This window comes from Protopterus annectens, chromosome 4.part0 (assembly GCF_019279795.1).
Source record: "Protopterus annectens isolate FY-2018-M chromosome 4.part0, PAN1.0, whole genome shotgun sequence".
Taxonomy (NCBI): Eukaryota; Metazoa; Chordata; order Ceratodontiformes; family Protopteridae; genus Protopterus; species Protopterus annectens.
Window position 1 is genome coordinate 411,589,026 of NC_056733.1, and position 27,089 is coordinate 411,616,114.

At 43.6% G+C, this 27,089-nt stretch overlaps 1 protein-coding gene across 5 annotated transcripts in view; it reads left to right on the forward strand.

The window, feature by feature from the left end:
- Positions 1 to 27,089, forward strand: part of LOC122799357 (protein DGCR6-like) — a 557,275-nt gene that overhangs the window by 70,264 nt on the left and 459,922 nt on the right. For all 5 annotated transcript variants that reach the window (XM_044068355.1, XM_044068356.1, XM_044068354.1 and 2 more), the window contains exon 2: positions 7,833 to 8,013. In XM_044068355.1, coding sequence (XP_043924290.1) covers positions 7,922 to 8,013 — 92 coding nt within the window. In that variant the 5' untranslated portion in view covers positions 7,833 to 7,921. The remainder of the gene's footprint in view (positions 1 to 7,832; positions 8,014 to 27,089) is intronic.

Sequence of the window (27,089 nt, forward strand, 5' to 3'; positions counted from 1 at the left end):
CAAGGCTCAAAAGACAAACACACCACCATAAATAGCACAAGTAACCAAAAACTGAGGGTTATGCTACTCATCGCCAGAAGTCTAAACCTCAAAATGCATGCACTCGAGGCACTCCTCCGTATGGAGAACATCGATATCTGTGCAGTAACAGAAACCTGGTTTAAGGCTCCTGAGAGCACCCCAGCACTACCAGGCTATAACTCATGCCAAAATGTTTGGCCACAGAACCCGGACTGAAACACACAAGGTGGGGGTGTATCCATATTCATTAAGGATGCCCACACCTCCAGGTTAGTGGCACAGCACAATGCCTCAGAGATCATCCATGTGCAACTAACAATGGGCAAAACTTCAATTCAAATTGTAGCTTGCTACAGATCACCCACCATGACCTAGGACCCCCATTCCGTTTCTGGGGGTCCTACCAAACTCCCTAATATTGGGTGATTTCAATTACCCAAATATTAACTGGAAGAACTACTTGAGTACTAACTCTCTTGCCCAACGCTTCCTAGAATTTATAAACTTGAATGCCCTGGATCAACTGGTCAACACTCCCACTAGAGGTGACAACATATTGGACCTGGTCATCACCAACATGGGTGACCGGTGTTCTACACCAGAGGTCAAACCCTCGCTGGTTCGATCAGACCATAGACTAATCACTCTGGATATCCACATTCTGCCTCCACCCCCAATCAAGGAAACCACCGTGAAAAACTTTTCAAAAGTAAACTTCATGTTACTTAAGACCGAGGTGGAAAGGTTCACAGCCCCCATGCTAAAGGACAATGCTGTCCAAGCTGCTGAATCACTTACAGAGGCACTCTATGAGCACCTGCAAGAATGCATGGATTGTGCTATCCCAAGCAAAACCAAGACTCACTCCTCCAAGAAAAGGAAACCAGTCTGGTGGACCCCTGCCATAAACAAAGCTATACAATAGGAGGAGGAAACTAGTACAGAAAAGAGTAAAATCCCAAGAAGGGAAGAAATCCCTGATCAGTATCAGCAAGAAACTACGTTCCCTCATAAAATCATCCAAGGCTAGCTTCCAAAGAAAAATTACCAAGAACTCCAAAGATTAACCACAAAGCGTTCTTTAGCTATATCAAGAACCTAAGTAGAAACTCTCGGATATTCTCTGAGTTAGTGCAGAATGGCACAAAATACAGTGAACCAACTGATATTGTGAACATTCTGGCAGACAGGTTTAGTGAAAACTTCACCCCCCTCTCATCCCCTAAAGGGCCCATAACCATACCAGAAGAGTGTAGTGCCCCGGCAGTCACTAACACACAGGTTAAAACAGCCCTATCCAAAGCCAAAAATACAGCTTCAGTGGGACCAGACGGTGTCCCAGGCTGTGTCTTACATGAGCTCCAAAATGAACTAACCCCTCACCTAAACACACTGTTCAAACTCTGCTTCTCTACAGGCTACATACCCATAGAGTGGCACACAGCAACCATTATCCCGTTCCACAAAGGTGGAGCCACAACAGACCCCGAGAACTCTCGCCCTATAAGCCTCACTAGTCTGGGCTGCAAGGCTATGGAGCGCTTCATCATGGAATTCATTAGCAGAGACATTGGGAACCTTCAAACATTGGACCCTGCCCAGTTTGGCTTTAAGGGCAGATCATGGCTCCTAAATCTGGTGGACTTCTTTGAGACAGTTACCAAGGGTTTAGACAAGAGAAATTAGGTCTACACAGCCTACCTAGACCTCGCAAAAGCTTTCAACACCATTCCCCATTCTGGTATTATAGGTGAGCTCACCAGGCTGAACATAAACCCCTACGTCACGAGATGGATTCGATTGGCTCACGGATAGAACCCACACAGTGAGAGTTGCAGACTCTAGGTCCGACTCTAAACCAGTTACAAGTGGCGTCCCCCAGGGCTCAGTCCTGGGATCCCTCCTGTTCGGTATATACTTCTCAGAGGTACAGGCAAGCACAGGAGGACTATGGCTGACCAAGTTTGCAGATGACTGCAAACTGGAGGCCAAAATTGAGACTCCAGCTGATACAGACATCCTCCAGAAGGGTCTCACTGAGACTGATATCTGTTGTCAAAATCATGGCCTCAAGCTAAATGCCAAAAAGTGCATAGTCATCCCCTTTGGAAAAAACAAAGTTCCCGTGAACTACCACATATGTGGTTGTCCCCTAAATACAGAAAATGTAACAAGGGATCTGGGGACCCAAGTAGATAGTAATCTCTCCTTTGATAATCATATTGCCAAGGTGGTTAGAAAATCCTTCTATGTGGCTCACCTAATCACAAAAGGGTTAGCATCTAGAACAAAGGAGGTTATTGTGCCCCTCTACTCGTCGCTCATTAGACCCATCATAGAGTACAATTCCACATTTGGGATGTACCTTACAAGACACCTGCAACAGCTGGAAAGACCACAGAAGTACCTCACCAAGAGGATTACTGGCCTCAAACATATTCCCTATGCAGCATGACTGAAGAAACTAGGCTGTACTCTGTTGCATATACTTCCTACTCAGAGGTGATCTCTGCCTGACCTACAAGGCCATGTCCAACCCAGAATTGATGGGCATGTTCCACCTAAAAAAAAAAAACAAATCCCCAAGAGCCACACGCTCTAGGGATATAAACCTCACCACAACGATAAATAGGACATGCTGGAGGGATAGATTCCTGTCCCAGAGACTCCCTGTGCATTGGAACAGGATTCCAATCTACATTAGGCAGAGCCCCTCACTAATACTTTTTTCAAGAGAAACTTTGACAAGTGGATGGGAAACAGAAAATTTACCCCTGGGATCACTGTAGTGGCTCTGCTGGACAGAGGCACAGGGAACTAATGGCTCTGCTGGACCGAGGCATAGGGAACTAATCTAAGGGGGCAGCGAAAGCCAACTTATTCTGGCTAGGTTTATAGATGCCTTCTGGCAGATAGCCTAGCACTTACCTATGAATCTATAACTGAATCTGTGACACTTTGATACTCCCTGTTTCCAGCTGGTCTGAATGTGTGATAGATGCTGAACCTGTGTAAAGAGGGAGTGCTGTCTTTGCACTGAAACCAAGATTGTTACATCACAGATGTGACCGTGTTGGGTAAAACCTTGGTGCAGAAATAAATCCAAATGAAAGGTAAAAAGTAAAAAATGCACCAAGATAACACACAGCAAACGTTTAATCACAGCAAAGTACAAAGTGGTAAGCGCTTTCAACCGAAGTTGCTTCATCAGATACCACAGTAAAAAATGCACAGGTTTAAATAGAGATTCTAAAATGCCAATTAATCAATAAAAATCACACAATGATTAAGTAGCAGTGAAAAACAATTAAGCCTCATGCTCAAACTAAAAAAAGCATTGGATTCAGCCTCCTAGATTTAGTAGGCACTGGCCCTCTAAGAATTGGTCCTTTCCAGCCCCTTCCAGGTCTTCTCAAGCCAAACCCAGACACAGCAAAAGCCCCAGGTTTCAGTCCCAGGGGACACACAGGACTAAGCAGTGGGGGGGGGGAGCCTCTATTTCCAAATCTGGGAGTAATAAGACTCCCCCCTATGGTAAACTGTCTCAATGACTTCCGTTTAAAATTTCCAAGCACTTATCAACTGACTGCCCCTTTGGGGGAAAGATTGCTCTTCATGCAAAGAACTGGGAACTCATTGCCCAGGAAAAATGGGTTTTAAATATAGTGTCCCAGGGATACAGATTTCACTTCCACACATTGCCAACACCAAGCGGGTGGCCGGACCTACCCCCCAAGTCAGTGGGCAGAGGCCCAAAGCCAAGTACTTTCTCTCTCAAGCATGGGGGCTGTTCAGCTGGTACCGGAAGAGGAAAAGGGACGAGGTTTCTACTCGAGACTTTTCCTGGTACCCAGAAAAGACAATTCATGGCATCCTATACTGGACCTGTCTACGCTAAACACTTTTTTTGGAAATTCCAAAATTCAAGATGCTGACTGTTCACCATTTACTTCCTATGCTAGGCAAAGATGCCTGGTTGGCAACTCTAGATTTAAAAGAAGCATACCTGCACAATCCCGATCAGGGAATCTTGCAGAAGATACCTACGCTTCAAAGCAGGCTACACATCAGTTCTCTGCACTGCCCTTTGACTTATCTACTGCGCCCAGGGTATTCGCCTAGCTCCAGTTATTGCATTTTGCAGGCAAAGAAATATTCAAATTTACCCATACCTGGACGATTGTCTAATTCAGGCAGAAAGCCAGGACATCCTTTTGAATAGTCTTGTCTTTGTACAAAGGGTTCTAACTTGTCTGGGGTACACCATAAATGAAAAGAAATCACACCTGGTACCCTGTCAACAAATTATATTCCTGGGAGCAAGCTTGAATACAACTTTCCAGATGGCTTACCTCACGCCAGAGAAACAGATTCATTTGACAACCTATTTCAAATAAGTGGCCACAAAAACCCTGCTATCTGCAAGACAAGTACTGCAAGTCTTGGGGTTCATGGCCTCCTGCATTATTCTAATTCCATATGCAAGACTGCATATGAGGAAACTACAGTGGTATCTAAAAAGCCTATGGGGGTCAACATTCTCAGGATCTAGAAGCAATGATTCCTATCATACCTTGCCTACACCTAGAATTCATTTGGTTGGCAGAGGCCTACCAACAAAACAAAGGACTACCTTTCACACCACCCCCTGCTGCCCAAACCCTAACAGACGCATCACACTATGCACAGGGGGGGGGGGCTCATCTGGCAGGGAAGTGCATTCAGGGCAAATGGAACCCAAGTCAAATGCACCTGCATATCAATCAAAAAGAAATGTTAGCTGTACAGAATGCTCTGACAGCCTTCAAGGACCACATTCTTCCAGGACAACTTATGGTAAAGACGGACAACACCACTGTTATGTGGTACATAAACAAGCGGGGGGGGGTGGGTGCACATTCTTACCTCCTCTGCAGACTAGCCATGGCATTGTGGAACACAGCCTTGAGCTACCAAGTGCACCTACAAGCTCAATTCCTGCCAGGAAAATTGAAATACACTGGCATACGGACTAAGCAGAAACCTCATGGACCCACACGAGTGGAAACTGGAACCAAGGATTTTCAACATGTTGACAAGCAAATGGGGAGCCCAGATATAGACCTGTTTGCCTCTCCTCAGAACTACCAATTGTCCAAATTTTGCACAAGGACTCCCCACAAGCAAGCCTGGAAAGTGGATGCTCTGTCCTTCAGCTGGAAAAACCTATCAGTCTATGCCTCCCGCCCCTCTGCCTTTGCTCTCCAAAGTACTACTAAAATTCAAACTGGACAAACCAAGGATGATTTTGATTGCTCCAGACTGGCCACGCCAACACTGGTACCCCCTCCTGCATAGTGGGTCACGGTTATCCCCATGGCACCTGCCTCAGACTCCTTCCCTGTTGTCTCAGCAGGAGAACCAGATTTTGCGCACTCAGCTTCTAACACTGAATCTTGCAGCCTGGCTAATTACATAATCTCTTCTCTACCATCCCTCAGTAAACCTGTGATGGATATCATTTTAGGGGCAAGGAGGCCTATTACTAGAAAATCTTATACTGAAAAATGGAAAAGATTCTGTTCCTGGAACCAATCTCAAGGGATGAGCACAGCAGCACCCAATTTACCTCAGATTTTACAATACTTAACTGAGATGCTTCACAAGGGCCTGTCTTTTTCCTCCATTAAAATCCACGCCTCAGCCATTTCAGCTCATTATAACATGAACCTCCCCATTTCTCTCATCCACTGCTCAAGCAGTTCCTCAGAGGGGCCAAAAATTTGAGACCACCCAGGAGAGCTCCAACCCCAGCCTGGGATTTTAACATTGTTTTGGAGAAACTCACTCTACCTCCTTTCGAGCCAGCTGCTACTGCAGACTTAAAATTTCTTTCTTGGAAAACAACTTTCCTTTTAGCAATCACTTCAGTATCTGAATTACAGGCCCTTATGGCAGTGGAGCCTTTCATCATCTTTCATGCGGACAGGGTATCCCTCAGAAGAACCAATCCATCCTTCATGCCCAAGGTGGTATCCAATGTGGCTCTTAATCAGTCTATTCATTTGCCAACCTTCTTTCCCAATCCACAGAACAGAGGGGAATGGATACTGCATTTGTTAGATGTGCACAGACAACTTAAGATTCTACTTGGACAGGACTAAACCTCAAAGTAAATCTGAACAACTGCTGGTGGCATTTGCTGCAGGGGCAGAGGGGAAAGCCATTTCAAAGCAAACCATTTCTAAATGGATAGGCCGTTGCATTAATTTCTGCTATAAGCACCATGGAAAACCTATCTCCCAGGGGATCAGGCCTCACTCCACCAGGGCTGCATCTACCTCTACAGCCTTTCTCAGAGGCGTCCCTACCAGGGACATCCTAGAAGCTGCTACTTGGAGTTCTGTGCATACTTTCACCAAGCATTGTCATTTGACAATTTTCTCTAAATCCAGAGCCGGCTTTGCCACTGCAGTCTTGCAGGGCCTTAAAGCTGGTCCTAATGCTATGTAAATTCCTCCTCCCAACCATAGCATTGGGAATCTACCCAAATGTAATGACTACAACAGTGAAACACGAAGAACGTAGTACAGTTGTGTACACTTACCATAAATGTAGATGTTTGAGTGTATTCACTGTTGCAGTCCTGGTTACCCTCCCTCCAGCCCCCTAACTTCTTTTGGCTATACTTCTACTTTCCTTTAATATGCTTAAAAGCCCTTTTGGTGTATTTGCTTTTTGTTGGAGGTGTATCTTTGTACTTTTATACTTAATTGCTCCCCATTCGGGGGGCACCTGACATCTGGGGCAAGAAAAACTGATGTAATGGCATCGGCTGCATGTTTTATACCCCTGACAACCTGACGTCATGGAAGAAGGGACAGCAACAGACACAGGACCCAAGACTTTGTTAATCAGGCCGACTGAGGGCTACCTGCAAGCAGATAATGACTGCAACAGTGAATCCACTCTAACATCTACAATTATGGTAAGTGTACACAACTGTACTATTTATAGATAACAAAGGTTTTACCTGCACTGCCTCAGGGTCATTCATCACTTTCTTTTGCCACCTCTGTAGCATTTTTTAGAAATTCTTCCATTGACTGTTTCTGTGCACCTGCAACTTGGTCCAACTTGCGCACCATTACAAGCTTGACTTGATATCCTGATCAGGGTCTTTGTTTGGACCTTATATACTCAAGCGATGTTTGTCATACCTCCCAAGATGTCTAGTATCTTGGGACTCTGTCCCAACAGCTGTATGTGATGGATGGAATGCAAAGGACATGGAAGTTGTATATTTAACCATAACTCTGGATGCTTTCATTCTTGTCCATCCTTTACGACAAATCCTCTTGTCATTCCCCTTCCTTCTTGATGGAGGATACCAAGGGGATGTCTTCATGTCTAAGCAGCCAACTTGATCTGAGGTAAATCAGCTGAAGAGGGACAGATGTATTATGGGAGGAAAATGTTTGAAGAACTCGAGGGCTGAATCACTCGCTTTGCCGGTACCCAAGAGTCTTATTATATGGACAGGAATGAAAGGATCCAGTGTTATGGTAAGCACATAACTTCCATTTCACAGAAGGTGGTGCTTTTGTAGAGTTCTGTAGTGGCTAAGTACCTGAAGGAGATTTTTTTAGTTAAATCCTGAATGTGTATCTAAGGATAAGGATCGGCTTTTTTTCATTCTGTTATCTAAAGTTTGAATTGAAGGCTGTCTTGCTATACTTTCAAAGCGAATGATAATTGTATATGGTCATGTGATTTCCAATAAGATTAGTTGTGGAATGTGTAATAAAGCAAGCCTGCTTTCTCTTTGCTAGAGGATGTACCCGCTGAATACAGAATAACATACAGAAGAGCTCCATTCATTTATCTTGGCATTCTTTGAGACAAGAAAAGCTACTTGGGGATGTACGGTGAACTCTGTGACCGCACCAAACAGCAAGAAAAGCATTATTTGTTGTTGTCTGAGTTACAGACACTGGTTAAAGATTTACCTAGGTAAGTTTTTATCATCTGTATGCAAAAATATGGTTGTTTGAAATGTGTATTATTTTAGTTGTATGTCAGTGCTCAGCCTTTCATGGCCATGCACTGCACCCTAATAATTATCTGGCTGTTAATGTAGAAGACTAAAGCTCTGAGCTGCTTCATGTGTCCAGATACAGAATTTGATTCCTTCCACCTTTATTTGCATGTCCTCCCTGCGTTCGTGTGGGTTTCCTCCGAGTGCTCCGGTTTCCTCCCACATTACAAAGACATGCGTCTGGAGCGTTTCTCCCCAGGCCTTCGCTGAAAATTGGCTTGTTCCAAGTCAGACTTTCCCAGTTAACAAATGTTAAATAAAATTAAATAAAATAAATATTTGCCTGATGTGCGACTCTTGAGCAAATTACTTAACCAGGCTGTGCTTCTGGATTACCCCTGAAAAGGGATAATTTTGGTGAGCTTACCTGGTGAATAAAATAACAAATAAAAAAAAAAAAATCAGCTTGCCTGCATTTTGGATGCATTTATTTTGGAGTACCAGGAAAATGTTTGAAATTGCAGAAATGTATTACAAAATGTGATTTACAGCATAACTGGTCTTTCAACCACAACCCAAACTCGCTGTGCAGCACATGCAGACGAGTTCAATTAAACCAGTTATTCCCTCAGTTACTTAGGATAGTTGACAAACAGACTGAGTTAGACATAAAGCAAAATCTCATTCAACACTTGATACACATTCATTACTTTATGTATGGTAGAGCTAATAAGCTTCAAGTTCAAGAAAAAATGCTGATTGGGAAGCATCATGGAGATGTTTACATCAAATTTTCATAGAACTGTCGTAACCTGGCACCTGGATTTCAGTTAAATTCAGTTGTGCTTTAACTTCCTGTTTTTGGTACTCTGAAAATTTTAATATATTTTGGCTACCTTGTAGATCATTTGTTTTTGCTACACACTGAGGAATTTAAAAAATAAATGTAATGCATATAATGATGAAGAGTTTAAACAGAAATGTAAAAACAAAACAAATGTTGATGTTTGATATTTGATTGAGTCTGTCTGTTGTATGCAGTTTACATAGTGAAAACAATTTGTTAATGAGATGTTCATGTGGCAATCAGTATTGCGTATTCATCTTAGTATACTCCACAGTGTAATTCCTAACATTGCCCATTATCTCTCCGGCAAGTGCATGCATTTTCACCAGTTTTTTAAGTCTTACCGTCCTGAGGTGTGATGAATTCCAGTTAGGAGAGTCCATCATGCTAGACCTTGTTTAGAGAATTCTCTCTCTCCGTCTTCATTCACTAAGCAAAATGGGGAGGTCTGATCAGTGGGGGTGCGTTATTACTATTTCTAGGGAAATATGCTGGTTCATTAATTTGGTAACAAGGGCTGACAGTGCTGCAGCTTGTTCATAGAGCTGGGCAGTACTGTTTGTTTTCAACATGCAAATTGCCAACAGAGGTTACTGTGGCTCTCACTGATAGCCCATGCAAGTTTTGTAGTAACACAAATAGGGGCTTTGCTAGAAAGCTGAACCTGCATATTTTATTTTAGTCAGTAGAAGGTCAGAATCTTTGATGTACAGTGGAGGACTGTAATGAAGTCTGTATTCAGCTTTGGCCACAGAGCCTATCTCTGATAGAGCTTTACTACAACTTTCTGAAATGCAGGGCCATCAGATTTAAGAATGTGACAAAGATCATGTGTACCACAGTTAAATAATAATTGGTTCAGGAGGAGTATTAAGTGAAATTTGAGCTACCGTGGATATAAAAAGTTTACACACACCTGTCAAAATGCCAGGTTTTTGTGATATAAAAAATGAGACCACAGTACATAATTTCAAAACTTTTCCCACCTTTAATGTGACCTATAACCTGTACAATTCAATTGAAAAACAAATCTGTTAGGTGAAAAATACAATACGCTGGTTGCATAAGTGTGCACACCCTTAAACTAATACTTTGTTGACAAAACCTTTTAATTACAACATTCAGTCTTCTTGGGTACACACCTGCCATCAATTTAAAGAGAGACTGATTAACCCCAAATAAAGTTCAGCTGCCCTAGTCGGATTTTCCTGACATTTATTCAGTTGCCTGCTACAGCAAAAGCCATGGTTCACAGAAAGCTTACAAAGCCATCAAAGAGATCTCATTGTTGAAAGGTATCATTCAGGAGAAGGGTACAAAAAAATTTCCACAGCATTGGCTATACCATGGAACACAGTGCAGACCGTCATGAAAAAGTGGAGAAAATATGTTGCAAAGAACTGGACGTCCCTCCAAAATTGATGAAAGGGAGAAGACAAAAACTAGTCAGGGAGGCTGCCAAGAGAACTACATCAACACTGAAGGAGCTGCAGGAATTTCTGGCAATTACTGGTTGTGTACTACATGTGACCACAGTCTGCCATATTCTCCATATGTCTGGGCAATGGGGTAGGGTTGCAAGATTGAAGCCTTTTCTTCCACAGAAAAACATCCAGACCCAGCTAAAATTTGCAAACAATACATGAAGTCTCCCAAAAGCATGTTGGAAAATGTATTATGGTCTGATGAGACTAAGGTTAAACTTTTTGGCCACAATTCCAAAAGGTGCATTTAGTGCCAAAACAACACTTTGCATCACCAAAAGAACACCATCCCCACGGTGAAGCATGGTGGTGGCAGTGTCATGCTTTGGGATTGCTTTTCTTCAGCTGGAACTGGGGCTTTAATCAACGTGGATGGAATTGTGAACCGTTCCAAATACCAGTCTCTTTTGGCCCAAAACCTTGAAGTTTCTGCTAGAAAACTGAAGATGAAGAGGAATTTCACCTTTCAACATGACAGTGACCTCAAGCATACATCCAGATCAACAAAAGAATGGCTTCACCAGAAGAAAATTAAAGTTTTGGAATGGCCCAGCCAGAACCCAGACCTAAATCCAATAGAAAATCTGTGGGGTGACCTGAAGAGGGCATGTGCACAAGAGATGTCCTCGCAATTTGACAGATTTGGAGCGCTTTTGCAAGGAAGAGTGGAAAAATATTGCCAAGTCAAGATGTGCCATGCTGATAGACTCCTACCCAAGAAGACTGAATGCTGTAATTAAATCAAAAGGTGCTTCAAAGTATTAGTTTAAGGGTGTGCACACTTATGCAACCACAGCGTATTGTATGTTTTTTTATATTTTCCCTTAACAGATTTGTTTGTTTTTCAATTGACTTGTACAGGTTATAGGTCACATTACAGGTGGGAAAAGTTTTTAAATGTATTGTGGTCTCATTTTTTTTACATCTCAAAAACCTGGCATTTTAACAGGGGTGTGTTATATCCACTGACAATATTAGTTAGATGTCTTTGAGGAGTGTAGAAGTGGTTTCTAACCATCTTTGTGAGGTAGCAAATACCATTACTGTTGATTTTCATTGGGTTGTTTATTTATTCATTGACGTTTGTTGACCAGGAAAGTCCACTGAGCCAGAGACTCATTTTCAGTGGAGGCCGGGGGAGAAAAGCTTCACAAAAAGTATGACGCAGAGGTTAAAAAAAACACTGAGCAGGTGTGTTTACTGAGAGCTTGAAAATATCAACAAGGTTAAATACAATAATACAAAATTCAAAATACAAGTACAATTTCAAAATATAGTAATGCAAAATGTAAGTTCCGTAATGGAGTGCTTGCAGTGGATGAATGGGGGAGATAAGATGAGTATGGAATAGTGTTTAAGGTGCTTTGGACATCATTAGGCAGGAACAGATTGGAATGTTGAGAGAGTTTTTAAGTGCAGTTTTAAAAGATTTTTAAAGAGTCTAGTTGAGAGATGTGGGGAGGCAGAGCATTCCAGAGATGTTCTTCATCTCACATTGCTGCAGTCCTTACACTTGGGTAGTCCGCTGTCCTCGGTCGGCCCGAATATCAAAGTATAAGGCTGACGTCGGTCAAGGCGCATTAGACTGACATCAGGACGTCAGGGAACAAATGCGCATGACCGACGTCATATCATCAGTCTTTTTTGCCGCATGGTCCGATGCAGAAGCAGCGTTGCAAGTGCCGGTTGGCGTTCTGAAATTTTTCGAATTCGGAGTTTCAGACCGAGTCAAAGTTGGCTAAGTACCCCGTTGGGGCATATTTTAGTTTTTTCTTGCCTCAGTGGTTTACCGGATGTCAGAAAAAGTGAATAACTGTATTTCTTGTGGGAAACAGATACCGCATAGAGATTATCATACTTTGTGTATTCCTTGTTTAGGGCCTGAGCACGACGTTGTTGGGTGTCGCTTTTGTGCTAGATTCAATAAGCGCACTATTAAGAGAAGATTAGATTGTGCCAGGTTAGTCTTCGGGAAGCGGTGCAATTATAATATGCCGTCGGATGCTCCGACGCCCGCTTCTTCGAAGAAGCGCAAGGACAAAGCAGCTAAGCCTTGGCAGGAAGAACCGTCCGTACCGGACGCCGGTTCTTTAGAGGTGTCGGTGGAGCCGGGGGTTCCGCCGGAGGTTTCTCTGGAGTCCCAGGGGGAGACTTTGTTATTGCAGGATGTGGCCTCTCAGGAGGCAGGTCAGGCTGAAGGGGCTTCCCAGGTTACTGTACTCCCTTCCCTTCCTAGGGTGGTTAGGCCCTCTCCTTCTGTTTCCAAGGCTTCTCCCAGAGGCAGGCCAGGTTTAGCTTCAGTTGGTGTTACCCCTAGTTCTTCAGGTTCTGTGCCCAAGAAGCATATGCTTAAAATGGCAGAAGATTTGATTACTTTGATTAGAGGTTCTTTGCCCCCTCCTGATAAGAGACCTAGGGTGGAACCTGAGTTGGGGAGTTTTGAGCAGGCTTCGGATGTTTCAGAGTCTTCGGCTGAAGACTTGCAGGAGTATTCTCCTTATTCTGATTCTGATGTGGATGATTCTACTCCTTCTGCTTCTCCTCCTGAAGATTTTTCTTTTCAGAGACTCTTCATTCCATGAGGGAGCATTTTAAGTGGGAAGGTCAGGACTTCTCTGATTCCAGGAAAAGGCTTAGGGAATTTTTGCTTTTACCCCAGCATAGGCCTTTGGCTATACCTCCTGTTCTGGATGTTGTGGAAGATGTGTTTGCAGAGGCTTCTCTTAATCCTGATTCTTTGCCTCCTGCTCCTGTTAAGCGGATAGGTATTACAGGGTGCCTGAAGCTCATAAGTATCTTTTAAGAGTCCTAGGGCGGACCCAGAAACTGTTAGTCAGGGGCCTAAGGGTGTTAAGGCTTCTGTTGTTAAAAATCCGGTTCCTCCAGATAAAGAAGCCAGGGCTTTGGATAGATGGGGAAAGAAAGTCTATACTTCTTCCACCCTAGCTATGAGGGCTTTGAATTGCCAGTTTCACATGTTGAAATACCAAAACTATCTACTTTCTCAATTGAAGTCTAAGGTAGATGCTCTGGCGGAAGGTATTGAGTGTAAAGAGTTACAAGATTTAGTACATGTTTCTGAACAGGTGGGTAAGCATTCTTTGCAATGTGGTTTTGATGCTGTACAGGCCTCGTCTAGGGTGGCTGCCACTGGGTCAGTTCTTCGCAGGCACGCCTGGCTGAGGGATCAGAATTTGTCTGACCATGTTAAGACACGGATTTTAGATGCTCCTTTACAATCTGATGTGTTGTTTGGTTCACCTGTTGAGGCAGTCTTAAAGAAAATGGAAGACAAGGCTAAGTCTATGCAGACTGTTAAAGATTTTTTGCAGGTTCAGCCTCCGAAGTTTAGTAGAAATTGGCCTACCAAGGGGTGGACGTATCCTTCTTATGATTCCCAGTCTAGGGGTAGATCTAGACGTGGTAGGGGCAGAGCTCAGGGCTCTTTCAGGCCTAGAACAGGAGTTCACCTGCACAGTCTTCGGGTGAGGGCAGGGGTCAGTCCTTTCGTAAACAGACCCAATGACCTACCCTTTCAGCTGCCAGAGCCTTCTCGTCTGGCAGCACCTTTGGGAGGAAGGTTGGCACTTTTCAAGGAAAATTGGAGTTTAATTACCCAAGACAGATGGGTATTGGATATCATACACCAAGGTTACAGGTTTTATTTCCATACCTTGCCTCCTTTCAAAGGCATGCCAGACGTTCCTCCTCAGCAAAGAATAGAGGCTCACAAACAAATTTCTCTGTTACTACAAATAGGGGCCATACAGCCGGTCCCTATACCAGAAGTGGGCCTAGGATTTTATTCTCGCCTGTTCCTAGTACCAAAGAAGGGGAACACGTGGAGACCAATTTTGGATTTATCTATCCTCAACACTTATCTGGACATTCCCAAGTTCAAAATGCTGACGTTACAGCAGCTTTTACCTCTGCTGGGTAAAGATCATTGGATGGTAACTTTGGATCTCAAGGAGGCTTACCTTCATGTTCCTATCAGACTGAGTTGCAGAAAGTATCTGCGTTTTCGGGCTGGTACTTCTCATTATCAGTTCTCTGCATTGCCCTTTGGCTTATCTACTGCGCCCAGAGTGTTCACGAAAGTTCTGGCTCCAGTGATAGCTTTCTTCAGGCTAAAAGGAATACAGATCTATCCTTATTTGGACGATTGCCTGATTCTGGCTCAAGGAAGGGACGAGCTTCTTCATCATTTGGAATATGTGATAGCAGTGCTAAGATGCCTGGGGTATTCTGTGAACGAAATAAAGTCCAGTCTAGTACCCTCTCAGGACATGTGCTTTCTGGGTGTAAGACTGAATACAGCATCCCAGATGGCCTTTTGACCCCGGACAAACAAAAGAATCTTTCCCTTTACTTTCATCAATTGTCTCATCAGTCCAGGCTGACTGCAAGGACAGTCCTTCAAGCCTTGGGGTTCATGGCATCTTGTATTCTGGTGCTTCCCAATGCCAAACTGCATATGAGGAAGCTACAATGGTATCTCAACAACGTATGGACACAGCACTGCCAGGATTTGGACACTGTCATTCAAATAATACCTTGCATTCAAAAGGAATTTTTGTGGTGGGCTCAGGAATGTCACCTAAACAAGGGACTCTCTGTGACCCGGCCAGAGGCGAGTCAGATTCTAACGACAGATGCCTCAGACAAAGCTTGGGGAGCTCATCTAAATGGAAAGTGGATACAAGACAGGTGGCCTGCCAGACTACAACATCTACATATCAACTTGAAGGAGATGTTAGCAGTCCAGTTTGCATTAATAGCTTTCAAGGATTTACTTCTTCCAGGGCAGGTGTTGATTCTAACAGACAACACAACTGTCATGTGGTACATCAACAAGCAAGGGGGAACACATTCTTATCCTCTATGCAGGCAAGCAATGATTTTGTGGGAGACTGCTCTCAGTTTACAGTTACATCTTCAGGCAAGGTTTCTGCCGGGAGCACAGAACTCCTTAGCAGATGTGTTGAGCAGACGAATTATGGATCCCCACGAGTGGAAATTGGATCCTCATGTATTTCAGAAATTGACAGTGTCATGGGGAACTCCAGACATAGATCTGTTCGCTTTTCCACTAAACCACCAGCTGCCAAAGTTTTGCACGAAAAGGTTTCATCCCACAGCTTGGAAAGTGGATGCTCTTTCCTTCAATTGGAGCAATCTTCATGTGTATGCCTTTCCACCTCTGCTTCTCCTCCCAAAGGTACTTCTAAAGGTCAGACAGGACAAGCCAAAGATGATTTTAATAGCTCCAGATTGGCCTCGACAGCACTGGTACCCATTACTGAGAAGTCTGGTACGGGAGCCTCCATGGCCTTTGCCTTCGATTCCACACCTGTTGTCTCAGGAGGACAGTCATTTACTCAATGTCAAGCTTCACACTCTTCACCTAACAGCCTGGCATATTCTGCTTTGAACCATGAAAGGTCTCAACTTCCACAGCAAGTTTTGAATGTTATTTTGGAAGCTAGAAGGCCTAGTACAAGGAAAGTGTACGCAGATAAATGGAAGAGATTTTTATTTTGGAGTGCAGCAAAGGATTTTGATGTTTCTGAGCCTAATTTAAGTATGGCTCTTCAATATCTTACTGAGTTACTGGACAAAGGTTTGTCCTTCTCTTCTATTAAGGTTCATGCTGCAGCAATTTCGGCTCACTATGATTGTGACCCACCATTGTTTTCTCATCCTTTGTTCAAGCAATTTCTTAGAGGGGCAAAGAATATAAGACCCCACGTAGAGCTCCTACTCCTGCTTGGGATCTCAATTTTGTGTTAGAAACTCACTCTACAACCTTTTGAGCCTGCAGCTACTACCGAGTTGAAATATTTATCATGGAAGACTGCTTTTTTGTTGGCCATTACCTCTGCAAGAAGGGTTTCTGAATTGCAGGCCCTTATGGCAGTTGAGCCTTTCTTAATTTTCCATAAGGATAGGGTATCTTTGCGTACTAATCCTTCCTTTATGCCTAAAGTGGTTTCTAGTGTGGCTTTAAACCAAACTATTCATTTGCCTACTTTTTATGCAAATCCCCAAAATAAAGGGGAAAAGATTTTGCACACTTTAGATGTACACAGGCAGCTGCGATATTATTTGAACAGAACTAAAGGGTTCAGGCAGTCTCAGCAGTTATTTGTTTCTTTTGCTTTGAGTTCTCAGGGCAAGCCTGTGTCAAAACAAACTTTTTCTAAGTGGATTGGGTTTTGCATTGCTTTCTGTTATTCCCATCATGGCAAGGAGATTCCAGCTGGGATTAGGCCTCATTCCACTAGGGCTACTGCCACTGACAGCTTTTTAAGGGGTGGCAACTAAAGATATTTTGGAGGCAGCTACTTGGAGTTCAGTGCATACTTTCTCTAAGCATTATCACCTTCCACTTTACTCTAAATCTAGGGCTGGTTTTGCCACTGCTGTTTTACAGGGCATTTTGGCAGCTCCTGCTTCTCTATAGTTTTGCCATCCTCCCTTACCTCTGCTTTGGGATTCTACCCAAGTGTAAGGACTGCAGCAATGTGAGATGAAGAACATAGTACAGTTTTGTACCTACCATAAATGTAGATGTTCGAAGATCCACATTGCTGCAGTCCAATTTACCCTCCCTCCTTCCCCTCTGTAGTTAGAGGCGGTTGTGTGGGTTGGGTTGTATATATTGTGTATATTGTATATATGGTATATATTATTAGTGCTAGGGTGGTTGGTTGGTTGTTTGCTGTCTTTTGGTTTTGACCTTTCTTTTAGGGTCTTCTGACATCTGGGGCAAGAAAAGACTGAGGATATGACGTCGGTCATGCGCATTTGTTCCCTGACGTCCTGATGTCAGTCTAATGCGCCTTGACCGACGTCAGCCTTATACTTTGATATTCGGGCCGACCGAGGACAGCGGACTACCCAAGTGTAAGGACTGCAGCAATGTGGATCTTCGAACATCTACATTTATGGTAGGTACAAAACTGTACTTTTCGCAATGCTGTGAGAGTGTACACTTTGACCAGTTCTTTTGTTGGGTTTGATTACACTTAATTGGTGCTTATTAGTAGATGGTAGGTTATGGGCTGGGATGTATGATTGTAGGATAGAATGGAGTGCTGGGCAGTTGTTAGGTTTGAATATTCGTTTATGAGCAAGAGTTAGTTGGGTGCACTGTAGGTAGTGGGGGAATTCGTCATTTCACTTGGAGATGGCTTGGCAATGGTGTGAGCAGTTTCATTCCTGAGGCAAATTTAGCTATTTTGTAGTAGCATGATTGAAGTTTGTTGGAGAGGGATGTGTGGAGGTTAGTAAAAATGGGACTTCCATAGTGGAGGGAAGGCATAAGCAAAGTGTTATCAAGTTTCAATTTAGTCGAGTTATCCATGTACAGTTTGTTACAGTAGAGTTTCTGTAGCTTAAAGTGAGTTTTTTTATTTTATTAAGAATATGCTGCTCAAAGGTGAATTTATCAATAGTTATGTCTAATAAGTTTGCTGTCTTCACTATTTCAATTTTTGTGTTTTTTTGAGAAAATTTTGAAGTCTGAGATGGGAGGTTTTGTTGAGAAAAGGAGAAGTTTGGATTTTTTGAGATTAAGTAATAGTTGTGCATTATTTAGCCAAGTCTCAATCAATGTAAGGGCATTCTGAGTAATGTTTTGGAGACCGGAGAGAGTTGTGGAGGCGGAGATGATTGTTTGAATCATTGGCATATTGAATGAGTATGCTATGTTGGCATGCTTTGTGAACATTATTAATGAATGAATTGAAAAGCAGTGGCCCCAAAATAGATCCTTGTGGGACTCCTGTATTATCAGGCAGATATTCATATTGTGTGTTTTGCCACCCAACAGATTGTTTTCTATTATTTAGATAGCTTGAGAACCATGTTAGGGAGTTTGCAGAACATCCTAGATTTTCTAATTGTTACAGCACTTTAGAGTGTGACACTGTGTCAATAGCCTTGGATAGATCTAATAAGATGACTGAGGTAAGTAGGCCTGCATTCAGGGCTTTATTCACAGTATCAGTAAAAGAGAGTAGGGCTGTCCTAGTGCTGTGAGGGAGATGAAATCCATGCTGGGTAGGTGAAAAGTGATTATTATCAGAGAGATATTTTAGAAGTTGGGTATGTATGCATTTTTCTAAAATTTATGATGACAGAGTATAGAAGTAGGACGATAATTAGAGAGATCATAGATAATTCCACCTTTGTATAGTGGAGTAATGATGGATTTTTTCCAGAGTGGGGACATAAGACTTCTGAGATGGAGTGATTAATGAGTATACGGAGTGGGTGTGCTATAACTTTGGCTGCGAGTTGTAATATTCAGATAGAAAAATTGTCTTGAGGAGAGGGAGCAGGGTTTTAGTTTGTTGAGAAGTTTGTGTCCTAGTGAGGTGGGTACTGGCTGCATAGAGAAAAGAGTAGAAGGAGCAATAGGCAATGTGTTGCCGGTGGGTGACGGAAGGGAGCTGGGGTTATCCTGGGTGAGACTTGAAGGGGTTGGTGGTTTATGACAGTTAAGGTCAGTTTTAGGAAAGGAGTGTTTTTGTAGATTTAGGATAGTGTTTATAAAGAGAGAGTTAAATAAATTAGCAGTTTGTTGTCTGTCCCTGTCAAGAAAAGGTGACGGGTTCTGTGAGTTCCCAGGATTGAGGAGGGGGAAAACTGATTTCCAGAACTTTTTTAGGTTGTGTTTTTGACCAGATAGTTGTGTAGAGAAATAGTTTTTCTTATTATTGATTACTAATTTTTTGGCCTTATTTCTAAGTTACTTGCAAGTAATTTCATTTAGTGGAGTCTTGTTTTTATGTCTTTCTTTCCATGCACAATCTCTAGAAAGGAGAGCTTGTGTAGTATATTTTGTTAGCCAAGTGGCATGATTGTTTTATCTGTTTGATGTGAATGGGGGCTAAGCTATCAAGTGCATCAATAAATTATTTATTGAAATAATTAACAGCATCATCCAGTGGCAATATTTTAGTGTGGTCCAGTTATGAGTCTTTAGGGTATTTATACATGTGTTTTGGTTGAAGTTGGTAAGGTTTCTGGATGTTCTGTAGGAGTGGGTTGTGGGGATTTGAATTTGTGTTCTATGGGTGAAGACTGGCAGGTGGTCACTTAAGGTGTTAGAAAGGGTACCACTGTTGGAGTATTTGGTGGTGAGTGACTAGGATCCAGTCTAAGGATGATGTTTGGGTAGCTTGAATATGAATGGGACTTGTAATAAGCTATGTAAAACTGTGCAGGTTGATACTATTTGTAGGGGAGTTGGAGATTACGTTTTGCCAGTTGATATTTGTGTCACCCAGAATGATAGTTTCATGGGAGATATTGTGATTAGCAGAGGAAAGAAAGGCTTCCAGGATAGGGATATTCTGGTCAGGGGGATTGTATAGCATGGGAATACATAGTTGCTTGTTACTATTAATATGAAGGGTTGTTAGAAGTAATTCAATGTTTCCAAAGGAAGGGACTGGTTTTTGCCAGATAGTAATAGTGTACAAGTCACGATATATTAAAGCTACACCCCCTCCTTTTTTGTGAAGTCTGTCATTGTGAAGAATATTGTCTGGGTGGGAGAACTTCAGTGTCAGATATGTGTGGTTTAACCAGGTTTCTGTTACTGCTGCAACATCTGGGGTATATTGGGAGAGCCAAACTTGGAATTAAGTGATTTTATTGCAAATGCTACGTACATTTAGAGTTATTATATGTAAGTTATGGTTTGTAGGCTGTTGGGTGGGTGATGGTAGGTTGTTGGGACCAGGATTTGGATGAATATCTCTGCATTGAGATAATTTGAAGAGATAAAGTATTACTGTATTTATCTGGTGGGTTCTTAAAAGGGTTGTAGGTATGAAGTGGGGAGTCAATTTGAATTTAGTATTGGTGTGGGAGAGTGTTTTACTTTAGGTAGATGCAGTGTACTACATGCGAATAAGGAGGATGAGAGTAGCTATTGCAGTATTTTCTTGCAGGGGTTGGTACAGTCAAAAGGTTTGGAGGTAATATATGCAAGGGAGTATGGGGAGAGGATGTGGCCTGAGAAAGTGTGAGGAGAGCAGTGGGGAGGGTGAGAAAGAGGATAAAGTAATATTGGACCTGTTAAACAGTGAGAAGGTACAGGTGTAATAATAAGGTTTTGAAACTAATTATTATGTGGAAATTAGGAGAGTAGTGGGTGTATCTGGTGTACTGTGATAGTAAGGTGAGTAGTTAAAAATGTAGGAGTGGAGCAGGGGAGGAGTAATAGTATTAGGAGGGCTTTTTCGATGGTTGTTGAGGAAGAAGGGGAGGAGTTCCTAATGAGGTGTCTTTTTCGTGGATGATGAGTAGGAAGGGGAGGGGTTACAGTGTGTATGAATGTATTGGAAGAGGGGGTGGGTGGGAATGAGGGTAGGGTAGGAGAGCGGATGAACCCAGACCTTGACTGAGCAATAACAAGAAAAACTATCAGGTGAGCTTATTTTCTGAACAAAAGTTTCCCGTTTTAGGGAGATGACCTGTATTTATTAGCTTCAGAAGCAAAATGCTGTAAGTCATCCTTCTAAAAAGAAAGGGCAGAGGGGAAAAGTAAACTCCAGTAGCAAAAGCACTCAAAACCTTATCAGAACTTTAGAAAGAACAAAAATATGGTGGGACTTTTACAGGGATGTAGGATGGGAGGGGTAGGTAGACTTGTCTCTTGGCGGAGTGTGCCCTTCCAACTTATGAAAGATACCTCAGTACAGTTTTAGTAATGGCAGTTCCACTACTTAGTTGAAATATATGTGGAATTTCAGTGCCATAGGTCCCTTATATCAGGTTGGGTTGTATTTTGTTTTTACCACAGATCACTGTAAGAGTTTGGAAAAGTTTAATAATAGAATGTGATCTGCTTATATAATGAGGGTTCGCTTGAGGAACTCACTTTTAGAATGTGATCTGTTTATATAATGAGGGTTAGCTTGAGGAGTTCACTTTAGGACTTTAACAAACTTGAAGAGAATAACATAGGCCATACCACTGACTTTTGAGGTACACCACAACAGAAAGTACCAGTATCAGAAAAACAGAAGATTGTGCACACACTATACAGAAAAAAAAGAAGATTGTGCACACACTATGCATCTTGTTTGAACATATGTTTAACCAATATATTGCCTTTGTGATACTGGTGAGCAGTCAAAATTTTCAAAGGCCCTCTTCAAAGCAGTAAAGTTAGTGCCTATGAAAAGACCATTGTTCATAAGTTGAGCGTTTGACAGTATATATAAGGTTGTCATTGTGCTAAAACATCTCTAAAATCTATGCTGTGCATCTGATATTGGGTTATAGTTGTTATATTAAAATCTGGGTGTAAATCAGTTTGTCAGATCTTACTGACAGGGCATAAATTTAATGTGGACCCAAAGACCTGTGGGTTTGAAGATGGAGGGCCCTAAATTAGGGCTATGAAGAAATGCATGTTTGCAAGGTGTAGGCAAAGGGAAGAGAGAGAATGAAAAGGAGGGTTAAGAGCTTAGATGTCAGTAGGGCACCATTTTCAGGTGTGCAGGATTTACTAGACTAGCATTAAGGTCCACATTTCCTTTCTCTTTGGAAGGATTTCTCTGAAGGGGAATGTTAGACCAAGTTCATTTTGTCTTTTGGGCAGAACTTTTTAATGTACTTGGCTGGTGGGGTGATTTTGCTAATAGAGGTGGATACTTTTGAATTAATGTAAATTGTATTAGCATAGAAATGTTTTCCAGGTGCAGTAGACCGTTTTTCTTTTTTTTTCTTTTTTTTTTCTTTTCTGTAGTTCATGACTGAAGTGTCTAATCTTCTACTACAGTGTGGCTCCTGCCTGTCTGTCCTCCTCTGGTAGGGGGATGTGTAACCCACCTGGGTTGGGGTTGCCTTTTCACTAGACTGCAGCCATTTAAGATGTGGGAGGAGTGTTGTTGCTCATAATGAGTTGGGCTTGTCATGCTGCAAGGAGGCTTTTTTCCCAGTGTGCTGGCCTTGTACTGATGGGCCATTTGGAATCCATTAGGTGTACTCCCAGGCGTACCCATTTACCTAACCTGGCTGCTGTTTGTAGTTCCAGCCTCTGTTATGACTAGAGCACCACAGCAGTGGCCTGCCCATAGCCAGCATGTCATGCCCTTCTCCCCCCTCACTTGATTCTGCTAGTAGGCAGAATCTTGTCACTTTCTTCCTGTGCCAGCTCCATCAAACAGCTGGACCACTGATCAAACTCTGATCACCTAAGCCATAGTAGGGGCTTATCGCTGTACACCATAATGATCTGGCCTGTTAGACATTAGTGTTTTCCAGAATGTACTTGGTGGTGGGTGCTAATGAAGCCAGTCTGCTTTGAAAATAATGTTTGACAAGTTTTTCCTATTATGCAAGCTTTTCTAAGGTCAGGTAAGGCCTGCTGTAGATCACTGTAGTAAGGGTACTTTTTCCTTGTATAGTTCCATTATCTCATTAGTGCTTTATGTGGAATGAACCATGGGTTTCTCCACAGCAATAGGATTAAGTCCGACAGGCATTTGGACTACCTGGCACGTAAAATTTTCCCATTCTACCATAGTGTCTTTCCTTTCCCATAACGTACTTGTGCCCATCCACTCTAGCTCCTTGCTGCAGTTCTGTTCATTTGTAAAACTGTCATAGGATACCTCTTGCTGTTCTAAAGTTTCCAATTTCTGTAAGTAAAGTAATCTTTTTTTTTTTTTTTTTTTAAGTGCATTCTAGATCTCTTTTTGACTTCTGATTACTTTTCATTTTGTATTAAAAGTTGATGGACCTTTTCTCACCTGTACCTCAGTGACTTAACCCCCCCCCCCCAGTAGCTTAGCTAACTTTAGCCTCTTTATTCAGCTTCTGCCCTTTATTTCATCATGAGCTGTTCATTCCATAAGTAAACATATGCAGACAGAATTCTACACTAGAATAAGCAGAACGATTAGTTTATATTTAGGTGAGGGTTGTGATACCTCTGATGGACTCATTGATCATTAATTTTGCAGGATCTACTCTTGTTTTGTTTAAATAAGAGTCAATGAGGTTGTCTATGAAGCTGCTTTTGGCACATTGATATTTGTGGGAACCAGGCCCCCCCTAAAAGGGAAAGGCTAGTGACTTTGAAGTCTCAACCACTTTCTTCCTCTGCAGTTTGAGACTTACTGATGCAGGGGATGAGAATGTCCAATTAGAGATTACAAGTTATCGAGTCAAAATCTAAACATTTATGGGAACCTGCATCTTAAGAGTTTTACAAATTTAGCTGACAGTCTGCTTCATGCTTTCTTGTTCAGCAGCTGTAGTACAAAAGGTTTATGGCAGATGTTCAATGTGTTTCACTGTTGCAGTCATGACTGTAGGGTTCTCCCTAGCTGGCAGGCAGTCCTCGGTCGGCCAGAATCCCAAAGTCTGGGTCCGGTGTCGGCTGCTCAGCCATGCTCCCTGACGTCAGAGCGCCAGGAATACAAAGCTGACAGCCGACGCCATGTTCTCCAGTCTTTCTTGCCGTGCGGTGATAGCAGTTCCCATTTGCCGGTCGGCTGACTCCTGACAATTTTTTCTAAACGTACTTCAGTCAGAAGACTTTCTTCTCCTACTCAAAGCAAAGTATCCCGTTGGGGAAACTTTTTTCTTGCTCCAGTCCGATGTCAGAAAAAGTTAATAATTGTATTTCATGTGGGAAGCAAATACTCATAAGGATTTTCATTCTTACTGTATTCCTTGCTTAGGCCCTGACCACGACGTAGATAGTTGTCGGTTTTGTGCTAGATTCAATCAACGTACGATTAAACGAAGGTACAATTTTGCATTTCATTACTTCGGTAGGCATTTTAATTACAAATTGTCGTCTGATTCGGTTCCGGCTACTGGAGTTCACAAACGACGCAAGGATAGACAGGCCTCCGAGGTCCAAATTGGATGATATTGTACAAGCAGAGCCAGCTTCAGGTTCGGCCGTCGTCAGTGAGGCGCTTTTGCAGCCCCTGTCGTCGGCCATTTCGGAACCGATGGCCGAAACGGACTCCCACGAGGAGCCAACTAGGCCTTTGAATATTTCTGTTGCAGGACCTTCGGACAATGCTCCTTCGGATGGGTCCGGAGCCACTGTGCAGGTACCGGCTTCCGAAGGGGTTTTCAGGCCTACTCAGCTTCTAATAAAGGCAAAGCCAAAGACAAAGGCAAAGACTCCTTCCAAATCAAAGACTACAGCCCAGGCCTCTTCTGATCTGGCACCCAAGTCTCAGAAACAGTTACTTAAGATGGCGGAGGACTGACTTACTATGATTAGGGGTTCACATCCCCCTCCAGATAAAAGGCCAAGGCAGGAAGTGTATTATGACTCCTCTGATCAGGCTTCTGTTTCTTCAGATGTTATGTGATCCTATCTCGCCTACATTCTGACTGATGGTTCGGAGCCGATCCCTCGGCTCCGACTCGGCACGCTTATGCCAAAGAGCGAAGTCTCTTATTGGCTGAGCTTACTATATCCCAGGATGCACCACTACCAGTCCCCCAGATCTTGTTTGCCGCTAACAAGCAAAGACGTGGTCTCGAGCTGGCTGAGCTAAGTAGTGTTTTTCACTTCTTTTTCTGTCAGGAATTTCCTAATTCTTCAACAAAAAGCTGTTTTAACGGCTAACTAGTGGTTTTTGTGTATGAGTGGTTATATTTTTGTGGAAATTGTGTGGTGATTGCGCGTTTTTCTGACTAGAAGCCCCTTTGAGTTCAAGGGCCTTTCCCTGTCAGTTGATTGTCTTTCAAGTCCTTAGGGGTTCTTGGATCCCTTTAGTTAATTTTTTCTGTTGTTGTGACAGTTTTTGTTAAAAAAAAAAAAAAAGAAGAAAAGTTTTTTTTCTGTGATAGTTAGAGTTCACTGAATTGGTTATCATAATGTCACAGGCTCCTCGGCCTTCGGGCTTTAAGAAGTGCACTAAGTGCAGCTTTAAGATTTCAATCACAGATGACCATTCTCTCTGTGTGTATTGTTTGGGCGCCAAACATTTACAGGAGTCCTGTAGCGTGTGCCACGCGTTTTCCTCGAGGGTCCTCCAAGAGAGGAAAAATAAACTTATCTTAAAAGGCCTTATAAAACCCTCTTTTGAAGAGGCATTAGCTTCCTCTCCTTCTCCTGCTAAGAAGAAAAGGGCGTCGGCTCCGACCAGTCCGTCGGACCCGACCGCCAAAAGACATAGGCAGGCTTCTCCTTCGGCTCCACGGACTTCGGAGCCGAGGGTGGAACGGTCTGCCTCGATGCCTCCAGCCTCGACTCCTCTGGGTTCGGAGCCGACGGCTGGGGCATCGAGAGGCGGGTCACCTTCATCGGCTCCACTGATCTCTGAGCCGACGAAGGTTGTCCGCTCAGACACTTCCTCCTCGGCGCCGAAGTCATCTTCGGCACCGATGGAAATTGGTTTGGACACTCCTTCGGCGCCGATAGTTATCGAGTCGCCTCGGAGCCGGTCCCCTAGTCCCTTGGAGCCGTTGGAAAGACCTACTCGGACCCATTCGGTCTCTTCCAGGTCATCAAGGATGTCAGATTCGGACATAGACAGGGTGCTCCAAAGACTGTTCCAGTCCCCAGTCTTTCAGAAATTTGTTTCGGCTCCGACCCAATTGGCTTCGGAGCCGATAGCCCACTCCATTGCCATTCCTCCGACCGCGTCGGCTCCGTCGGAGCAGGTGCTGATGGAGCCAGTAGAGATCCTAGGGTCGGCTCCGACCCTTACTCCAACCCCGGCCTTCGGGTCCGAGTTTAGCACACTGACTTCTTCGGCCGGACCCGGGAGTGACGTTTCGGGACCAATGCTGTCGGTTCCGAGCCTCCCTCTCAGTGCTTCGGCCGCGGGACTTCCGTCTGCTATCATGGCTCCGGGGACCGGACCCTCCCAGGATTCTGGGGGTCCGGCTTTCAGAGCTATGAGGAGTGCCTTGGCCAAGTCTTCTTCGGCCATCTCTACGGCTTTACCGGCACCTTCCCTGGGCATGGAGACTGGGTCTTTGGCAGTTCCCCTGTCTCTAGGCAGCGGAGCCCCGGGGCCTGAGGTTACCCCACTGGGGTTCCCTCCTCCTGAGGGTTCTTCGGAGTTGTCTTCGGAGGAGCCCCCAAGGAAGAGATCGTGCAAGAGGAAGCACGTGGACTCCCCCGACGAGTCTCTTACATCGGACACTGATCTTGATGATGCGGAGGGGTCCCCAAAGTCGTCCTCTGAGGATGTCTCATTTGCAGACATTCTAGAGATCCTTAAGCAACGAGGCGGCTGGAATTCCAAACCCCCCTCCGCTGATGAGTCGGTGTTTCTCAAGGCCTTCGGGGCTCAGCCCTCCGCCTCCTGGGTGTCTCCGCCCTTCGACGAGCTCCTGGATTTGGTTTGTCGGAGGGCGTGGGAACATCCAGATACTGTGGAACCAGTGCCTTCTCGCCCTAACAAATTTTTGTCTGCCCCACCCGAGAAGGAGTTCTTAACGAAAGGTGTGGCTGTAGATGCCATGGTGGTGGCATCTGCTGCCCAGCAGGATGTGGCAGAGGCTTAAACGTCCGTCCATCCTCCTAATAAGGAGTCTAGGAGCATGGACCGGTACGGGAAGCGCACCCTGACTTCAGCGGCCTTTACTCTGAGGTCCCTGAATTATTTGGCACATTTCACCAGACTACAGAGGGATCTGGTCAAGGAGCTCTCAGACTCCCTCTCAGGTAACCTACCTGAGCAGCTAGCCCAGTCGGTTAGCTCTCAGT